Source organism: Centroberyx gerrardi, chromosome 1 (genome assembly GCF_048128805.1).
Source record: "Centroberyx gerrardi isolate f3 chromosome 1, fCenGer3.hap1.cur.20231027, whole genome shotgun sequence".
NCBI classification, from domain to species: domain Eukaryota; kingdom Metazoa; phylum Chordata; class Actinopteri; order Beryciformes; family Berycidae; genus Centroberyx; species Centroberyx gerrardi.
The window spans coordinates 15,545,313-15,565,486 of record NC_135997.1 but is presented as its reverse complement, the minus strand read 5'-3'; the positions used below and the strand labels follow the sequence as shown (position 1 = coordinate 15,565,486).

The 20,174-nt window shown below is 41.6% G+C and overlaps 1 protein-coding gene across 3 annotated transcripts in view; it reads left to right on the top strand.

The window, feature by feature from the left end:
* Window positions 1-8,162: 8,162 nt before the first annotated feature.
* Window positions 8,163-20,174, top strand: part of mical2a (microtubule associated monooxygenase, calponin and LIM domain containing 2a) — a 40,730-nt gene continuing 28,718 nt past the window's right edge. For all 3 annotated transcript variants that reach the window (XM_071910020.2, XM_071910018.2, XM_071910022.2), the window contains exons 1-2: window positions 8,163-8,277; window positions 19,249-19,619. In XM_071910020.2, coding sequence (XP_071766121.1) covers window positions 19,359-19,619 — 261 coding nt within the window. In that variant the 5' untranslated portion in view covers window positions 8,163-8,277; window positions 19,249-19,358. The remainder of the gene's footprint in view (window positions 8,278-19,248; window positions 19,620-20,174) is intronic.

Sequence of the window (20,174 nt, the reverse complement as noted above, 5' to 3'; positions counted from 1 at the left end):
CATGCTGCTGCTGCTGCTGCTGCTGCTGCGCACTGAGCTGGGTGTGGTGATGCTGCTGGAAACATCAGCGTCACACAGCTGAGGCGCGTCTCCGTCACTGCAGGGTCAGCATCTGTACAAATCTATATTTTCTGTAACAACTCGTAAGAAGTGCACATTCATCTCTGTTGTGGTGCTTGGTCAAAAAAGTGATAAAGGACCAGATACCCGTTTCTCACTTCAAAAGTAGCCTGTTATTCGTTTACTCGATACTCTCTGGGAGCAGTGATGCGTTACTCGTTACTTTCCCATTTCACCCCCCAGAATTGGCGGTTGCATCCTCTCTTGTGAATGATCAGGGAAACAAAACAGCCTTCATGTCCAATGTTCTTGTCCTTTCCGATAAAATCAGCCCGGTAGGAGTTGCCTATACTTCCACAACTCTTGGTCACACGGAACGCGCACAATTCAAATTTTTATTGTTATAATACATAGAATATTAGCTTAAGAATAGAAAGAATAGAACATTTCAGAATGTATGTCCATTATCCTCCTTTTTAGATTAGTAACTGTAACATCATTACTGAAACTGAAATATTAATTTGTTACAGTAGTCATCACTGCTATAAGTAATACAGATACTGTATACTGAGTAATGCATTACCACTCAACACTCCTGAGAACATCAATGCGCAACTGGGCACAAAGTTTCCCATGCTTGAGCCATGGATAGTTTAATCTTTTTTTTATTTTTTTAATTATATTTTATTGTGGTAGCTACATGGTATGCGCCTTAGCCAAATGGGCCACCAGGACGCCCATTGGATAGTTTAATCTACTTTTCAAATAATTGTGCCCAGCTGAAGGGAGCTGGGAAACAAGGGCACGTAATTCGGACACCATCTAGGCTAAATGTTAGTCTAACTAGTTAACCTGCCGGATCATAGTTGCATTAGAGCTTGAATTGCATCAGTAAAAATAAGATTCACTTGTTAAACCAGACTGTCTATATTGGAGGTGCATGTCGCTACTCTGACCACTAGATGGGCTACTTGCCTTATACCGGGGGACTGGAGTTAGGCTACCACCAGGGAGTGCTGACTAGCTCTGCAGTGTGCGTGCGTGTGTGTGTGTGTGTGTGTGTGTGTGTTTTGGAGAGAGGGTCTTGTACAGTTCTTGCTGACACTGTAAAATGTATTGTGTGCTGATTAAATCATTGGTTGGGGTCCGGGGGACTCCCAGTTGTCCCAGTTGTCCTCCCCTGCAGGAGGGACAACTCATTTAACACAGTGAGAGAATCAGGATCACTATATTGGAGGTTTCCCTCTCCATTACAATATAGACACTTGCTTGAAATTATAAAGTTCTATATCACGTTTTAAATCAAAAGATTCATGTCTGTTGAAGTTGAATGCTATTTTATGTTTTTTTTAAAGAACCTTTTTGGGTGAGAACTTGCTCCTGCTGAAAGTTAATTCCTTGTCAGAATCAGAAATGGTTTAATTCGCCCAGGACAACAGGCGCATGAGGTGTTTGACCTGGCTCCTGGTTTAGTGGTGCTGACACATTTCAAGACAGTTACACAATATAGGATTGACAAGTTGTAGGTGCAGGACAAAGCATATATATCACAGATCACATTTAGTGGAGACAAGACATTCTGTATGACAGGAGACTAAACAGAAACACTACAAGTACATTTACAGCTGAAGAATTGCTCCAGTGCAGCAGCATTAGAATAGTCTCAGATGTTTATAGTGCAACTACACTGCAAAAAACGTCCATCTTAACAAGTCATTTAGTCTCATATTCAGCCTTCAAATCGTATTTTTCTTAAACCAAGAAAACTTTCTGCCAGTGGGGTGAGATAACTCTTGAAACAAGTCAGAATAAGGCAGATCGCTGCATTACTATCACGATAATGTCACTTGATTCTACAAAATTCTTGAAACAAGTTGATTTGCATTGGAAACAAGTGAAATTATCTAACACCACTGGCAGATTGAGTCCTAAAATTATGATTTTAGGTCTCAATAATAGACTAAATGACTTAAGATGGAGATTTTTGCAGTGTAAGCTGATAAATAGCAAAAGATGCACGAATGACAGGTGTACAAAATAGCCTGAATAGCCTATATCAGTGCTATATACATGTGGCACATTCAAATTTTGGTTCACTTGCTGTCATTGGGTCCAGGCTGTATTGTGACCAGCGCTGAAAAATATTTAGACTGACTCTGATCCAGATATTTAAGAAGCTTAGAAAAATGAAGCTAGTATTCTATTGTTTTAGACTAAATGAGCTTGGATCAGACATTACAGAGAAAGAAATGTTTTATTTGGTGCCTAAATAGACTTCTACCAGTGTCAAGCTGGACAGAATGACTTCCGGTCACCATTTTCAAAATAAAACCCATATTGCTGAACATGCTGTGAGTTACAACTTTTTTGAGGACTACAAAACACCAAAGTGAACATGAAGAATAATTTGTGTATTTAAAGGTGCTACATGTAACATTTCAGTATCAATAACTCATTGCTACATTTCATTTTGGGCTTTTACTCATTTCTAGATTATATTTATGGAGGACGAAAATAGTCACAATTAAATAAATGTGTCAGTGAAATAAATAATTACATACATAAATACATAAATAAATTCATAATTGATTGATTGTTTTCCTTTAATTTATTTTTTTTTAAAATAATATTATTTCATAATTATTGTTTTCGTAATAACATGACTATATTTAGTCCGTCACTCCAGAGCCCCGTAGGCTTTGTGGAACCGATTAATTCAACATTGATTGATTGATTGTTAGGCTAACTCTAGTCAGGATTTTCATAGTAATCCTCGTTTTTTTCAATGTGACCATGGCATCCCTCTCTGTGAAGTTCTCAAGACTATTCTTGATAAAACTACCTGCTTAAGCCTTCAACTGAGAGTTGCCTGTCTGTTTTACCTTGCATCTCAAACCAATGAATGGACATCACGATCAAAACAAAACATTTAATTCATGCATTGACTTACCTGCTATAGGTAAAATCAGTGATCTCCTGGTAAGTGAATGTCCACTGGCCGCAGCAAGGATCCTGTCCATGTGTGTGACCTCTAGCCTACTGCCTGGTGTACAAGCCAATCATGGGACATTTGGCATCTGTCAAATTCAGCTGAAACCACCTAGGTTTAGGCTAGTTGCTGTGGGTTGCTGAGTCTCGAAACATTTTGAAGCAGTTTACCACCTTTTACCACCTTTCACCTTTTAACCACAAGACCACAACAACTATAACAACTTAAATCTGGAGTCAATCGGATTTAAGTTTTGGTCGGTCGGTCGGTCGCACGCAACATATGCAATGAGTCATATTTTGGGCTCAAATATATGGGAGAGTCATACACTTTTATTTTAACACAATACGTTCTTCAAACACAAAATGTTTTATGGTTTAGTACAATAGCCTCTTACTGTAATGTCTGACAAGGTTGGAGAACACTTTGGGAGGGACCGTGCCTCCATGCAGAACATTTCAAGATCCTTGATATTCTTAGGTTTGTGCTTGTGGACTGCCCTCTTCAATTCAGCCTGCAGATTTTCACTAGGTTTCTGGAAACAACATGGCCATTGCAAAACCTCAATTTTGTGTTCCCGCGACCATTTCTGTGATGATTTTGATGTATGTTTGGGGTCGTTGTCTGATTGAAAGGTCCTTCCACGGCCAAGTCTCAACCTCCTGGCAGAGGCAACCAGGTTTTGGGCTAAAATATCTTGATACTTAGTGGAATTAATTATACCATCGATCTTAACGAGATCTGGACCACTAGCAGTAAAACAGCCCCAAAGCATCAAAGATCCTCCACCATATTTCACCGTGGGCATCCGGTGCTTTTCCTTGTATGCAGTCATCTTTTGTCGCCAAGTATGCCGATGGTGTGCATGGCCAAAAAGTTCCATTTTGGTCTCATCTGACCACAACACACAATTTCAATTGTAGTTCCAGTGATGCTTGGCAAAGTTCAGGTGCTTCAGTTTATGGGTTGCACTCAGTAAGGGTTTCTTTCCTGCAACCCTTCCAAAGAGCTTGTTGACATGGAGGAGGCGTCTAACTGTTGATTTTGACACTTGATAACCTCAGTTTCACAACTGTGCAGTTGTGAAACTGTGATCCTTGGGTTCCTCTTTGCCTCCCTCACCATCTTCCTCCCTGTTCATGGAGACAGTATGCACATGCGTCCTCTTCCTGGTGAATTTGCAACTATTCCAGATTTCTAAAACTTTTTGATTATTGCCCTGACTGTGCTTAGTGGTATTTTACTATCTGTCTCCTCTGAGTTGAAAGCTCTTTGATTTTCCACAAAGTGATGGATGACAAATGGATTTTACATGTGTGCAACCTCATATTTTGACCCCAGTGAAACAGGAAATGATGAAAGCAGTACAGTTTCTGGATTCTGAGATCAATAAAAAAAATGTGAATTTTATTTATTTTATACAATACATTTAGCTTATTTTCATGAAGGGTGACAATAATTCTAGAGTTGACTGTATAGGTATGTATCATGCAATTCCTGTATGATCATTTCTGAATTTTATAATGCATCAATTCACAGTAAATGACTTGACTGACACGGACTGATTGCAATGCAACACTGAATTTATTTTTTGCAGTGGGATTTCAGTCCCTCTCTGTTTCCTCAGCTGTTTTCCTCAGTGTTTGGAACAGCCGACGGAAGAAGCGTCAGACTCTGTTCTTCTTCTTCTTGGTCTTTTTGATCTCTGAAAAATAAAAGAGGACAATCAATGCCTCAGTTCATCTTGATGGAAGTAGACATGAGCTATAGTGTGAGGGGACCTGATGAAGAACTCCTACCTGATGTGGTGTCAGAGGATTGTTGCACCTCCTCCTTCAAGCCTTTCTGGACTGGAGTAATGGCAGGAGCTTCAGTAGGGATGGTCAGAGGAACCAGAGGAGCTTCAGTATGGAGGCTCAGAGGAACCACAGGAGCTTCAGTAGGGAGGCGCAGAGGAACCAGAGGAGATTCAGGAGGGAGGCTCACAGGAACCAGAGGAGCTTCAATAGGGAGGCTCACAGGAACCAGAGGAGCTTCAATAGGGAGGCTCAGAGGAACCAGAGGAGCTTCAGTAGCGAGGGTCAGAGGAACCAGAGGAGCTTCAGTAGCGAGGGTCAGAGGAACCAGAGGAGCTTCAGTAGGGAGGCTCACAGGAACCAGAGGAGCTTCAATAGGGAGGGTCAGAGGAACCACAGTAGCTTCAGTAGGGAGGTTCAGAGGAACCACAGGAGCTTCAGTAGGGAGGCTCACAGGAACCACAGGGGCTTCAGTAGGGAGGCTCACAGGAACCAGAGGAGCTTCAGTAGGAAGGCTCACAGGAACCAGAGGAGCTTCAGTAGCGAGGGTCAGAGGACCCAGAGGAGATTCAGTTGGGAGGCTCAGAGGAACCAGAGGAGCTTCAGTAGGGAGGCTCAGAAGAACCAGAGGAGCTTCAGTAGGGAGGCTCAGAGGAACCAGAGGAGCTTCAGTAGGGAGGCTCAGAGGAACCAGAGGAGCTTCAATAGGGAGGCTCACAGGAACCACAGGAGCCTCAGTAGGGAGGCTCAGAGGAACCAGAGGAGCTTCAGTAGCGAATCTCAGAGGAACCACAGGAGCTTCAGTAGGGAGGCTCAGAGGAACCAGAGGAGCTTCAGTAGCGAGGCTCAGAGGAACCACAGGGGCTTCAGTAGGGAGGGTCAGAGGAACCAGAGGAGCTTCAGTAGGGAGGCTCAGAGGAACCAGAGGAGCTCCAGCAGGGAGGCTCACAGGAACCACAGGAGCTTCAGTAGGGAGGATCAGAGGAACCAGAGCAGCTGAACCAACAGCAGAGTCCATTGCTGGGCTTGGCGTTGTGTCCTCTTCCAGGCTGGACTCTTCGCTCAAATCTCCATCAAGGGGGGTGGAGTTCACGGCCCCATCCACTACAGCTGGCTGGGTGGAATCATGTAGTTCCACCTAAAGAGGGAGAGAACCTGTTTGAATTTTAGAAAATATTTGTTTTTTTCTTTTTTACTATACAATATCTTATCCAGCCACTCGATCATACATCTGCAGGTCTTCTTACCTCTTTGGTGGTCAGCACTTCAGACATTTCCATGTGTTTCTGTGGCTCGAACATCTCACAGATTTCCCTCACTGTGATGTCAACGATCCTGGTCAGCAGCTCTGGCCCAAAGCACTTCAGCTCCTCCAGCAGGACGTCTGGAGTGTACTTCTTTCTGACCTTGTTCTGGATAGAAAGGACCTTCTCATCCCGGATGGAGCGGGAGAAGGCGGCCTGAGTCTGTGGAAGTCAGAGAGGCGGAGAGCTTATCCTCAACAGCCTTTGTGAGTCCGACGGCCAGGTCGCTGAGCTGCAGCGGGGGTACGGACGAGAGGATCGCCGGATTAATCCAGAAGCCCTGCAGCACTTTGGGCACAACCAGCATCACCACTTCCTGGGGGCTGAGGAGGCTGGAGCTGGGCTGCTGTTTCTCCATCAGGCTCCTGATGGCTTTGTCAGCCAGACGGATGATCTGAGGGTCTCTGTCGATGAGAGTCGCTCAAAATGAGTTGAAATACACATTTTCTGAAAAAACACAATTTCCCCACGGGAATCATTCATCATTCATAAATGTGACTTACTGAAAACAAGGACTGTTGGCTTCAGGTGAGTTGAGCACGATTCGGGCTAAAAACTCAATAACCATCATTTTCATGCTGATGTTCACCTCCCACATCTGAAACAAGAAATGGGATGCACCCAGTGCCTGAAATGGGCCGGTACTCACCGGTACTGAGTACCGGCACTTCTGATTTTTGTCCACATGAGTACCCTTACTTCTTATTGCGTACCAGCACTTCTGATTTTTGTGCGCATGAGTACCCTTACTTCTTATTCCGTACCGCCACCTCCTGGTACGCCTTAGTTGAATGAAGAGAGTATCTCCGTATGAAAAAAGTGCACCATAGACTTGATAAAACTAAGGCTGTAAGGCTGGTATATTTTAACAGGAACTCCATTTCTATATTACATGAGACTGTAGAATAAAATGTAGGGGTTGTGGGAAATTAATGTGACTCACGTTGCAGCTAGCCAGCTGTCCATCTCCTCCAGCATAGATCATGTTCTTGGTGACCAGGCTGCCCCACCAGTCAGGCTTGGTGCAGTTGGATTGGCTGACCACAGGCAGGAGGGCCTGCTGCAGGATGTCAGCGATGGGACCTCCAGCTGTGGAAAAGAACAGGGCATTCAAATTTAGCGCTAAAAAATAAAAAGGGAAATAAAAGAACCACTTTGAAAAATGTAATTCTGAATAATATCATGTAATTGAAAATAAAAGCCATTTGAAAAATAAAAATAAGTTTTATGAAATATAAATACAACTAAATATAGTCATGTTATTATGAAAACAATTATTATGAAATATTATTCATTTTTTTTCAACAGGTGATGTCACCACCTGTTGTACTCTATAGAAGGTGACATCACCTGGCACCAAAGACCAGCCAAAAGCAGATTGCCAGTGCAGTACCCTACTTTTCACCGTTAGATTTCAGGCTTCACCACAGATTTGGGTTTGGGGTTCAGTTACTCTTTAAAGGGAAAATCCACCCTAAAACACTTAAAACACTGTTAGAAAACAAAAAAACCCCAAAACAACATAGCCTACTTTGCATGTCTGTAGGCTACTTTGCAGGTAGCCTACTTTCCATTTAGTAGTTTGTTGTATTTTTCTTCTTGGTGGATAACTGGCCAATCGCAGACGAGATGAGGTCACTTCCAGATATTTCCAAGATCATAGACGCATCCCAGTGTTCACAAACCGTTGGCTAGCTAACTATTAGGTAAATGCCCATGAAACCACCTTTGATTACCCATTTTCTAAGGGTTGTCAAAAGGCATTCTGGGAAATGTAGGAAATCACTAACTGCAGCAGAAGTAAAGGAGGCAGGTTGAGGGAAAGTGTTACAACACTTAACAAAACAACAGCTGGAAATGCTTCACAGATTGATGAGATGCATGAGAGAATCTGAACCTCTGGATGAGACGGCAGCCGCAGCAGTAGCTGATGTGGGATGTGTCGGACTTTGAGCACCGCCCTCAGATAGTAGAGGCAGGCAGGTCCGGTACACAGAAACTACTGCTGCCTGTCAGACTGAGTGAGAGCTGAGGACTGAACTGAGAGACTGACACACTTCACCGAGCGGAGCCCAGCACCTTCTCTCATTGGAAGAACTGCCGATTTTTGTTTTTGCGGGAATATGAAGTAAGTTGTTTAACTCATTTTACCCGTCTGTCCAAATCGCTGCAAGTCAGTGGTCTGAAACTGAGACACCTGGCAGGAGTCTCAGCAGTTTGATCTATTTCTGTTACGAAAAACAAAATAGTAGACTATTCTTAAAATCAATTTTACATGGATACTATAGAAATATCACAGCAAATCTATAAGTCGCAGTAGGGATATTAGATGAAAAATGGGCTATCATCAAGTAGCCTACGGTAAGGTCACTAAACTTAGAAACAATTGTGTACCTATAAGAATATTACAGGAATAAGCTAGGCTATTTGTATTTACGGCTGCCGGTTAGGTTATGTAGCGTTTTTTCTGGTGAGTTTGATGTCTTATCAAAACGTGGGAAATCTTACTTTTCATGGTGAGTGGACGCTGTCCCAGGAGTAAAACATCTGGGCTGTTTCCCTACTCATAGATAAGAGATCTGAGCAGCTCTCTCTACTTGCGCAACCCGCATTTTTGTTATGCCGATGTATGTTTCTGCGCCGTAAATCAGTTTTGAGTGCCTATGGTTGGAGTCTGTGTTAATTTACAGTGACACCCGCTCAGTCTATTTCACGAGTCAAATGCATTTAAAACAGGAATGGCAGCTTCTTTGTCTCTGTAAGCTTAAAATGAAAGAAAGAAGAATAGAAGACTTTATCACCAAATGTTAGAGACAGGTAAAACGACTCTCAGCCCCCCCCCCCCCCAAGGCTTTTTGATTTAAATCCGACTATTACAGTATGACTGACCAGAAACGGTCCTGTCAGTATCCAAGTTAATGAACTCTAGTCAGTGTTTCAATTATTTTCCTTGTTTCTCACACACACCCCACCTGGCCAGCAGCTTCCAGAGAAACACAGCTGTAAATGTAAGGAAACAGGTGTGGTGTTGACACTACTGTCAGCTCACTGAAAGAGCAAGGAGAGAGGGATTATGGATGAAGATCAGTGAATGACAAAAATAAGACTCCTTTTAAATGTTTCCATTGTGACTGAGTAGGTAGAAGGTTAATTATCAGTGTGTGCTGTAGACGGCCTGCTACTGTACAAACAGAGATGAACTTGTGATAAACTTTAGACTTTTGTGTGTGTGTGTGTGTGCGTGTGTGTGTGTGTGTGTGTGTGTGTGTGTGTGTGTATTGTACAGTATTGGCAGTATTGTACCATACTGTCATAAGGACATGGCAGTGTCAGGATTGGATCAGAAAATTTTGGTTGACTGACAAAAGCTAAGGAAGAAAATCCTCTTCTATGATTAATATTTCCGCTTGTGTAAGCTATTCAACAGGATTAATCTGCTTCATGCTCTTCCATATTTCATAACGCTGCACGAGCCTAGTCTGGTCGCAGTCTGGTGTGATTCATGATTCATGTCTTAGGAGATGATGCATGATTTGATCAGGAATATTTAGAGAAGCTGTAGCAGGAGTCACACAAACAGTTCCAGTTTTTCCTCCCCGCTCTTGAGTGAGCAATCATTTCCTGTGTACTTTATGACTGCTGAAGATACTGCATGCCCTTCTCCGCTCAACTGTAAGATTCAAAGTCCTACTTCATTACAACGCGATTCACTGCCTTGCCAGTGAATGTGTTAACATATAAACAGTGTTTATCTGGTCTCAGCCCCACTCACTGATGGTCCAAGTGATTTATGCTCATTGAATCCAACACTCTCTCCCTAAACATTCAACTGTAACCACATTCTTCTTGTCTTTCTGGAATTTCCCGTATAGTGAGCCATTTTTTTGGGTCATTCATGTGCTGCCTAAGAAAAGACACAGTAAACAATATTGCTCAACAACATAAGTTTATTCTCTGTTGGCACATGCTTTACTAAACAGAGTTTCTTTTGCTTTTGCCAAATAGCTGTAAGGCTTATGCTCACAACATGCACTAACAGATTAAGCCTTAAGGTTTACCTGTGATTCATGCTTTTCTCCTTTCAACATATATAATTTTGCCTTAGAAACAGAGGGGATATTCAAAAATAATTGGGCTTAGTTTATTTAAACTGTGTAAAGATAAAACACAGACCAATTCATTCAGCTTTGAGTGGACATTTGCATGCAAGCTCACAAAGATTTTTCAAGCTGTGGTGGTTGACTGTTGCCAAAAAGTAAAAAATGTATGAAAAGCTTAAAATCTCAGCACATTACAGAGATGCTTCTGTAGCTAATGCTCAATAAGTAACTTCCACAACTGCAAATGTCCCTGCCAGCCTCTTATTTTTAGGTTGTAATTAGTGGCTTTACGGGACTTTAGCTTAAAAACAGTGTGTGCAGATAAAAACGGCCTTACAGAAAGTGGCGCAGGTCCCTCTAATTATGCAGCCAGACGCAGACCTACATCATGATGATCATCAGGAGGAATCTTGAAATAATGCTGTATTACCAGGTCTGTTACATAACTTGAAAAGACACCAAATAGGCTGAGATGAACAAAGCATTTCAGACTCTCAGGCTTGTAAGTCATGACTCTGACAGAACAGTCTGTCACAGCTTAGAGCCTTTACACTGTTGAGTTTTATAGACTACTCACATTCCCAGTGCTGACATGACTGTATAAATCTTTAAGTTGCTGTAACCGTTGAATTATTAGTTTGTTGTTACAGCATTGGTATAGTTGTAATAAATACTAATAAATATGAGGCATTTTGTCATTATACGTCCCAAGTTTTAACAAATAATTCAAGAAATTTAGAAATATATAATTAGATAGATCAAACAAACAAATGAATAAATGAATCAATCAATCAATCAATCAATCAGTGAAGAACAATTTCAAATATATTTGCTCTATAACTCAGTAAGGGGCAACAGTGAAATTTGCTGGCTAACTATAACATTTCTTAGCTATTATAATAACTAGCATTTAGTTGTTAGGAGTTATAGTCAAATTTTTATATCTCACAAAGTATTTCACAAAAAATATATCACTGTGATATTGTGGCGGACTCTGTAGACATTATTCACCATAATCTGTGGTTTGGGTATGTTTAACACACGCAGTTATATTGTGTGCTTCTCAGGGTTAAGGAGACACGGTCCCTTTAAGAAAGTCTGGTTTTCTGAGTCTGACGTCAGCTCGACATAATGTTGTGTTTTTGGAGCGCAAGGTAAATTGTCTTGCTCTGTGGGTTAAAAATAAATGACACACGAGTTGGTGTAGTCAACGAGAGAAGTTGTCCGTCGCCGCATTCCTGCCACTTCTACAATATCACATATATTCTCTGAGGGAAAACAAATCAGTATTTGTAGACAAAACTTACTTGTATCACCCTTGTACTGGTATCACATGAACAGTAGGCTGCAGTTGCAGTGTGTTGATATTTTCTTCTTTCTCAACCTTTTTTTCCCTTTTCATATCAAGGATTCAGTACACATTAGGGCCACGGACCCCCATTTGATCAGATTTTGTCTCTCAGACCCAAATCTGAGACTATTGTTATTGTTAGATATGATTTTGTCCAGAATCCCATGACTATCTGTATTGCAGAGAGATAACAGTGAAAGTATGATCAAAACAGTAATTCCTCTACAGTCTCTAACTGTATTAACTTCTTGTAAATGAAATAATGGTGAAGTTTAACAATTCATCCATTTGCTGGGAACCCCCTGGAACCTTCTCAAGGACCCTGGTGGTCCCCGGACCCCACGTTGAGAACCACTGTGGTAGCTTACAGTTGAGTGTTTACAATGTTGCTATGGCAACATACTGGACATACATTTGCCATTTGTCCGGGTCTTTTTGACCCACTTTATGCATTCTAGGGTTAAAGAAATGTGACTCCAAGAACTCCTGTGTTTTACATTATTCAAAGCCAAGTAACACCTCTCCACCATGCAGACACCTGAGGTTATCAGGCTGTGGACAAAAACAATGGAAAATGTGTTGCACACAGCCTGATTAAATGATTGTGAGGAGAGGCTTGTCCTCACTATTTCCAGGATGGTGCTGTAAACTTTCTCCTTCCTCTCTCCAATATGTTTCCTTCCTAGTTCCACACTGTAAAAATGGACACATGCTTCCAGGCATCAGCCACACAAAAGAGATGGGAACTCTCAGAGAGGCTCAGATGGGTGGGGTGTGTTATTCCCTTCAGCTAGTCTGTGCACTACCAAATAGGTTTTTGCTCATTTTCAATGAGATGTCTGTGGATATAAAGTGGAAAAGGCTGGCTTTCACACTGCATCATGCATAGATTATTGGAATCAGCTTGGAAACCTGGAAACTATAATTAAGCCTTACTGGCCATTTTATGTCACTGACAATTTGTCATATTAGGTTGCCCTGAAAGGAACTATAGATATTTTTACCCTAATTGTGCCACACAGTTACACTAATGATTTCGTTTTTATAGCTAGCCTCCCTCTTTGCTTTCCCACCGTCTGAATAAAGACTAAAAATACAAAAAAATAATACGGTGAGTGGACTGTCCTATTTAAAAAAGAAACAAACACAAAACTTCAATCCATTCTCAATAGCCTTTCAGTGCCACAGTTACAGAAGACTCTTCCTGTGAAGTTGCCATGTTCTGGCCAGTCCGGATCAAATACCTTGGCAAGGATCAAATTCAATCCCCGCAGGTCAGATCAAAACGGGAAGAGATATTTTTATGCTCTGCAAAGGGCCATGTCCATTCTCTTATTGCCTATTGCCATATTGGAGCATACTTTGGGACATGGCACTTATCTCAAGGCAACACCACAGCAAAAAGATGGAGTTACAGAAGGAGGTACCAAGCAGCATGTTAGCGGCACTAAATCCACCCCAGGACAACATTAACAAGCTCCCTCTGGCAGAGAGAGGGGGAAATTGAAAGGAGTTGCAAACATATCTTACGCTTTAAAATCGCAAAGCTGGAATTTTACAGGGGCTTCTGTCCTCCCAGCTTTGATCTGGACAGGAAAGCAGACACACACTCCACAGGAAGAGTTTGCATGAGAGGCGTCTCAGGGAGCTTGTTGCACTTCGCTGAGGCACAGAGAGTTATGAAATGTAATTTGAGACATGATACGTCTTTCTCAGTACATGATCAGGATTCAGTTTAACTACCTGGCGAGAATAATGCACTCCTGGCTGTTAACAAAGAGAACAGTATGGTGTTTCAGTAAATGGACAATGCCCAGACAGTTATCATTTTCAACCATTAGTTTTATGAGTAAAGCGATGGTCTGTGTTGGCACCAGGCACCTGTCCTGTTTAATGGAGATGGACCAGAAGCCTTGACCTGTCATAGGCTTGAACTCTGGACATCTCTGTCTTGATTAGAGCTAGTCTTGTTTACAGGTTTTCATTACAGCCCTGTTGACTTCTTCACAGGGTCATGTGCTGTTTTCCTCAGGAACATGACACTTGTCTATTCTGAGCATGGCTTTACTGAAAGTTGGCTTATGGACCACTATTCCTGCACCTGTCACCCAAACCATCACTGTGCCATTCAGAGATGGCACATTTTATTATTATTATTATTATTATTATTATTAATCACAGTTACAGTCTCACAGGGCTTCACATCTGCCACATTATGAAACAATAAATGAAAACCGACCCTACACCCTCAGTGTCAGTCAGTCAGTCTAGAGGCAGTTTTTGTCTTTGCCTCTCACATTTTCCCTGTTTTCCACCACTTTAGAGGATCCATATTCATTAATTTCTAATGGTCTAGTGGCTCTATTTAAAAATGCATGGGTGCGCTACTGTGAAAGTTACACACATTTCCTTTAGCAAGTTTTTTCCCCTTTATTTTAGATCACCGGACAGAGCATTATTTGTGCTTTACACATTTATACGCCATCATGATAACGAATCCAGTCAACTATTTGCTCATTTATTGTAACAAATGAGGCAGAGAATGTGTGGCTGGATAGGGTCAAAATAATTGGTCAAGTGGATTATTCTTGTCAGACTTCAAATAGCTGGGCAGGCGTAATGCTTTGAGCTCAGAGTGACTGAAGTGTGTCCAGACAAATGGCTCTCCACAGAGGACATGTGTTTAACACACTGCCTGGGCCAGATGGGCCTGCAGACAGCAGCCTGCACTCTTCAGAAGCCTGCTTCTGTTTGTGTAAATTAACGATTTTCTCCTCTGAAGATGATTGACAGTTACTGCGGCCAGCCAGTTGTTTGTACCTTGCTCCTGACAGTTCTTCTTTTGTTTTGGCACCGGTGGTTGAACGTGCCGCCAGATTTCAGAGAGTTGAGATAATACTGTGGAGTTTTGGGGCCTGGGGAGGGTTGAAGTCCACATGACTGCACTGTTTTCTGAGGCATGCTGCCTGCTTATCAGGGGCAGAGAGGGTTCCTTCCTGGTTTTCTTCAGTCCAGTTTGTAATTACTGTTACTGGCCGGCTGCACTACAGTATGAGCATTTCCCAGCACTCCCAATGTTTTCCTTGTGTTGTCAGCTTCCCATTGTATTCTGACAGCCTGAGGCTATGTGCTCTGTAGCAACAAAAGGAGACATCGCGTCACTGGTTTGACACCCATTGGTTCAGTTTCTTTAGTGTTTTTGGCTGTATAGTAGTGGTGAGGATCAGAGTTATACTTTATATACAAACTATCTATTTACAAATGGCGCTCTGGTGATCACATGGGCCTGTGTATTAACCGGTTGGAGGTCGTTACACTAAATGTATTAACAAAACTTGACTTTGGTATTATTTCAAAATTATTAATTGCGTGCGTGTGCATGTGTTTTGATTTTATTCCCCAGCAGGCCAGGTGTAACAGGTACATATTTCACATTCCTGACATTCCTCCTCCATCATACTGGAAACCAAGCATACTGAGTATACTGTGCCCTGTATGTGCACTGCATCATGGGATGGATCTGCTGTACTACACAGACAAAGTACAGACACTATCCTCTTGAGGCAGCGTGTCTACGGCAAACTAATTACACAAATAATAGTAAAATAATATGTAAAGGACAAGGGTCACTACTGAGTAACAGTAACTATTTGCTTGCATTCTTCAACATTAATAACAAACCACAGATATCATTATATAAACTCCCAGTGTGTTCAAAGACATTAATCATTGCCTTTGACTTTCTCAAATAGCCTCAGTCAGTTTCACTCAGTCAGATCATTTTCTAAACAGACAGGAGTCTTAAAACCTACACACTATTAAACTCTCCGATCCTTTTAAACATTATATGGCTCGGCTGATCTGTGATGTATGGTGTGTATGTGTGTGTGCATGTGTATTCTTTCCGCTCCGTCTGTCATTGCATGTATTTTTACAGCCGTTTTGTGGGTTGGTTTTGTCTGCCCACAACTGACTTTCCATTCTGTCAGACTGAGATGGTGAAGTCATAGGACTCTGTCTGGGACAATATAGTTTGAGCGTTCAGCACTGAGTTGGCTATAAAGACAGTAAGTGGTACCTTTTCATTAATCCTCACAGACTCATACAACAGATGGTTCCAATGATTGTGCCACTTACTTGAATGGAAATGTGAAAGCAGAACTGCAGTCAACATGTCTTTATTTAAACGTTCCACCAAAGCACAAATTATATTTATACTTTGGTGAAAGTTTTGAACAATCTGTGTCAAGATAAAAATATTAAGTGTTGCTGTGATGACACAGCCAATTCTTAGTGGTTCACCAAAATGGAAGTTTTCAGTAGTTCAGCAACAATTGTATTACAGTGTACTTTTCATGAAGTACACTGATGAGGTAAATGCAGGTAAACGCCATTATCCCCTATTGATTTCCCTTATTAAATCTATACCAATCACAAAGGAGGAGATGTAGAAAAAGAGAAGCAGATGTGTTTTAAGCTTTGAGATGTGACAGTTGAGATGTGGATTGTGCAAAAGAGGCTGCAACTCAATATTAGGAATATGTCCATAATATTTTGTACATTCATTTTTTCAAACACATTTACTCTTGCCAGAATGTAATATTTATTGAATACACAACATCCAGTATAGCACAATTGTTATAAAACCACATGGTAGAATACACAACAACTTTCCCATCGTGGCCTCCTGCCATGCATGAATAATTAAAGCACCTGCATCATATATCATGCCTGTCTCAGCTCACCACTCACCACTCATTCACAATCAGACCATAAAAGAACTACAAAAAAAACCTACGGAGCGGCCCCCATGGCATGAGCATGCCGCCGACTGGCTGCTTGGTGGAGCCACTGAGGGGGCTGGGTGGGTGTAGCCGGTGGCCCCGTGCTGATGGAGCAGTTCAGAGCTTTTCTAGCCACGTGGCAAAGGAATGTGGGCTCATTGAGTGTGAGGCTGACTGTCTACGGTGAAAGGCATCAGGGGTTCATCTACATCACCGGGACAAGAGCTGCTCGGAGGCTACGAGGGCATTTGGAGCTGTCTGGGGGTCAGCAGGGTGTGTAACTTTTCTCGGGGGACAGATGATTGATGTCCCTCTCTCTGTCCTTAGTATGGGCTGGGTGGTGTTGCTCTCTCTGGCAGAATTTTTCTCTGTAATGTAGAAATCAGATGAAGAAAATGGAGAAATTACACAATCTATTATGCTCCCATATTTTAACAAAGTTGTGACATCATGAACAACTTTTTTAAAATATGGGAGGATAATAGTTTTTTCATCTGATGCCTTCTTCCTAAAGTTTTTGGGTGCGTGCCTCCAGCTCCTGCGTTCTGTAATGTAGCGTAACAACAGCATCAAAACAGGATGCAAACATACAGCCAAACAGGATCTTGTGCAGTAGAATAATGTTAATTTTAGCATAGTGACAGATTCTTTTGCTGCTGGGACAACATTCAACATCTCCCACACTGTACCACCAAAAACACAAAACCAAGGCTGAATGGTCATTGAAGAACGTGACAAAATTTTGTGGTTTTGGTGTAAATGTGCAATTCTGGAGGAAACACTTTCTGAATGAATAGTATTTTATTGTGTACATTTGCTTCACATAGTCTTGACATTTCAGTTTGATGAGCCGGTAGAGTTATCTGTCAGCTGGACGCCCTGGGGTGTGAGAGCTAGTGGGACACTGTGGGGGGACACTGGACGTCCCACGCAGCTAGCCTGACCTCTCCTCTGGCCCAGCCCATCCCGCTCTGTGGGACATTAGAATATCAAAGGCAGGCTGCTCCCAAAACTCACAGAAGCAGTGGTCTCCACCCAAAAGAGCACACTCATACTTAATTAAGACATTTTCCACATTTTGCTTTGATGTTCTGCTCTGGCACAGATTTGCTGGCATGATTTTCAAAATGTTTGATGGTTGATTTGAGTAAAGAGAAAATTACATTCTATTCAATTCTGTCAGTTCCCTTTTGATATAGGAATGTGCTTTAGTAACAGTGTCATTCTCATGCATGCACATATGTAAGCATATTGTATATGCACACATCTTAGAGAAGGGTGGAGCACTAAGCAGGCAAGCCCAATCAGTCAGTGGTAATCCGGGGGTTGCCTTCCAACTTGTTTCAAAGAATTACCTTTTTTCTGCTGGAAAAAAAATCCCCTTTGTCTGGTTTTCAGCTGAGAGAGAAAACGCCACATGATAAATACTTTTTCTGTCTACTTATCCATGGTCAGTGCTGCACTCCAGGAAAGGAAGGTGCTTAACAGAAACAAACAGTTATTTGGCTTGTAGCCTAATCATAGGGGAACTGCTTTTTCCTGCCTTTTTAAGATGCTATATAGAATTGTTATCACATTAAATAATATAGAACCAACTCAGAAACAAATGGTTCATTTTTATTTCATGACAAAGATTCAACTGCCATTTAGACAGTATTGTGGACACTCAACAGTTAAGTTTGGAGTGGTTTGAGCCTTGGCAGAGATGCATAGGTTCCCTGGAGCCATTTGTGCTTCTATATGGAGGCTTTCACTCCAAAATCCCACCTATCCGTTTTGAGAAAAATGTATCACTTACAACTCTCGACTCCATCCCAAAAATATACAGCTGATCCTATCCTGGAAAATGTTATAAGTTTACAAAGGTCCTGAGATAGCTAACAGCTTCATTAGTATTCCATAGTTTTACTTTCCTATAAATAATTAGTCAGACTGAGTGTTCAAGTGGTGGATATCTAATTTTGGAATGAAACTTTGTATAGAACTGTTCTCTATAAAGCCATTCATAAACCCTGAAACTGCTGAATAATTTGGCTCTATATTGAACCAGTAAGTACTATATAGAACCACAAATGGCTCTTTTTATAAGTTCAAGTGGTTATGCTTCCATAAAGCACCATTTAGCCCAGTAGTAAACTGACAATATCAAACTGGCTCATTTTTCTCTCTCACTGCATTTTCTGCCCAGTATTATCTCATAACCTTGCCTCCGCTTGGAATGCTGTCAATGTGGGTTTGAGTTCACTGCATTTCAAAAATGCATGTTTACATTTTGAGATACTGAATGCTAGTCAGGACGGGTAGTGAGAGCCTTCTTGATAATTCACTAACAAAATCACAACCGGCATAACTTTTGATTTATTTTATTTATTTTTATCCATCAGCAAATAAAATTCTGGGTAACACTTTACAATTGCCTTCTGTGTATTGGAAAGATATTTTAAGTACACAGGGTAGGTACTTCTCCCAAATACATAATGTACTTACAAACATTTTAATGAAGCCATTTGAATGATGTGTCACACCATTGTAAGTATGTATTTGGGAGATTTTCATCAAGTACCTACACAGTAATACTACTTTCCCATAGGTTAATACACAGGTTAATACACTGGAATAAGGACATTGTTACCAAATACAGCAATGTTGTCAACTTAACTGCTTGTATCAAATTAGGTCAAGGTAAATGATCTAGTGTTCTATTCCATAAACCAATTCCATGAATTGAAGTATTGCAATGAACCAGGGCTGATTTTTTCTAGGCTAATAATAGAAAATGGAAAAAACATCAGTTGCGTAAAGCCATCTGTGAAGGATTCTTTGCCATGAGATGACATCAGACTCTCTGTTTCTTGCCTCCTCAGACCGGGCATGACGGTGCGGGCCGAGCCGAGGGTGTAGCCACAGCTGGAGGAGAGCAGCGAACCAAACAGCAGCCTCAGCAAACCAAAGCATCTCCTGCAAACTGGGAAAGATGGGCGAGATAGAGGAGGAGAGGGATAATGTAGGGAAGCAGTTTGAGAACTTCGTCCAGGCCTCGACCTGTAAGGGGACGCTGCAGGCCTTCAACATCCTGTGCAGGCAGCTGGACCTGGACCCTCAGGACAACAACTCCTTTTACACCAGTCTGAAGACTAAGGTCACCTCCTGGAAGGCCAAAGCGCTGTGGAGTAAGCTGGACAAGAGGATGTCCCATAAAGAATACAAGAAAGGCCAAGCCTGTGTGGGCACCAAGGTAAGATCAATAATAGTTATTTTATGTATTTTGTCTATTAGTTTATTTGATAGGGGCAATGCAAATTAACTTCAACTGGTTGATGCAACTTTTGTTCTGCATATAGAGGTTATAGCTATTGCTAGTTTCCAACTCCTGTCCCTAGTTAGGCTTTTCTTAAAAAGACAAGAAAAAGAAAAAAATACAAGAGAAGTGAGATGAGGAATTCATAGAGGATAGAGAGAAGATGTCACCAACTAGCATTTGTAAATTGAAGCAAGGGTCCATAAAACCCCAATTTGTGTTTTTATTCCTGCACATATAAATCATGGGTATACATAGATATAACCATACCAAATAGTATTCCATAAGGATTTGCTCATATTTCATTATGATTGAAGTTTTCTGATCATGATTTCACTTGGTGGCAGAAGCTTTTGTGGCTGGACCTTGTGTGGCTTAGTCTTATCCTTTGTCCTTTAGTTTTCCAAATGTTTCAGACAGTCAGCACTTTGTCCCTCCTTAGGACAGGTCTGCTATAGTATATTGCAAAGTGCTGTGGCTAATGCAGTGTCA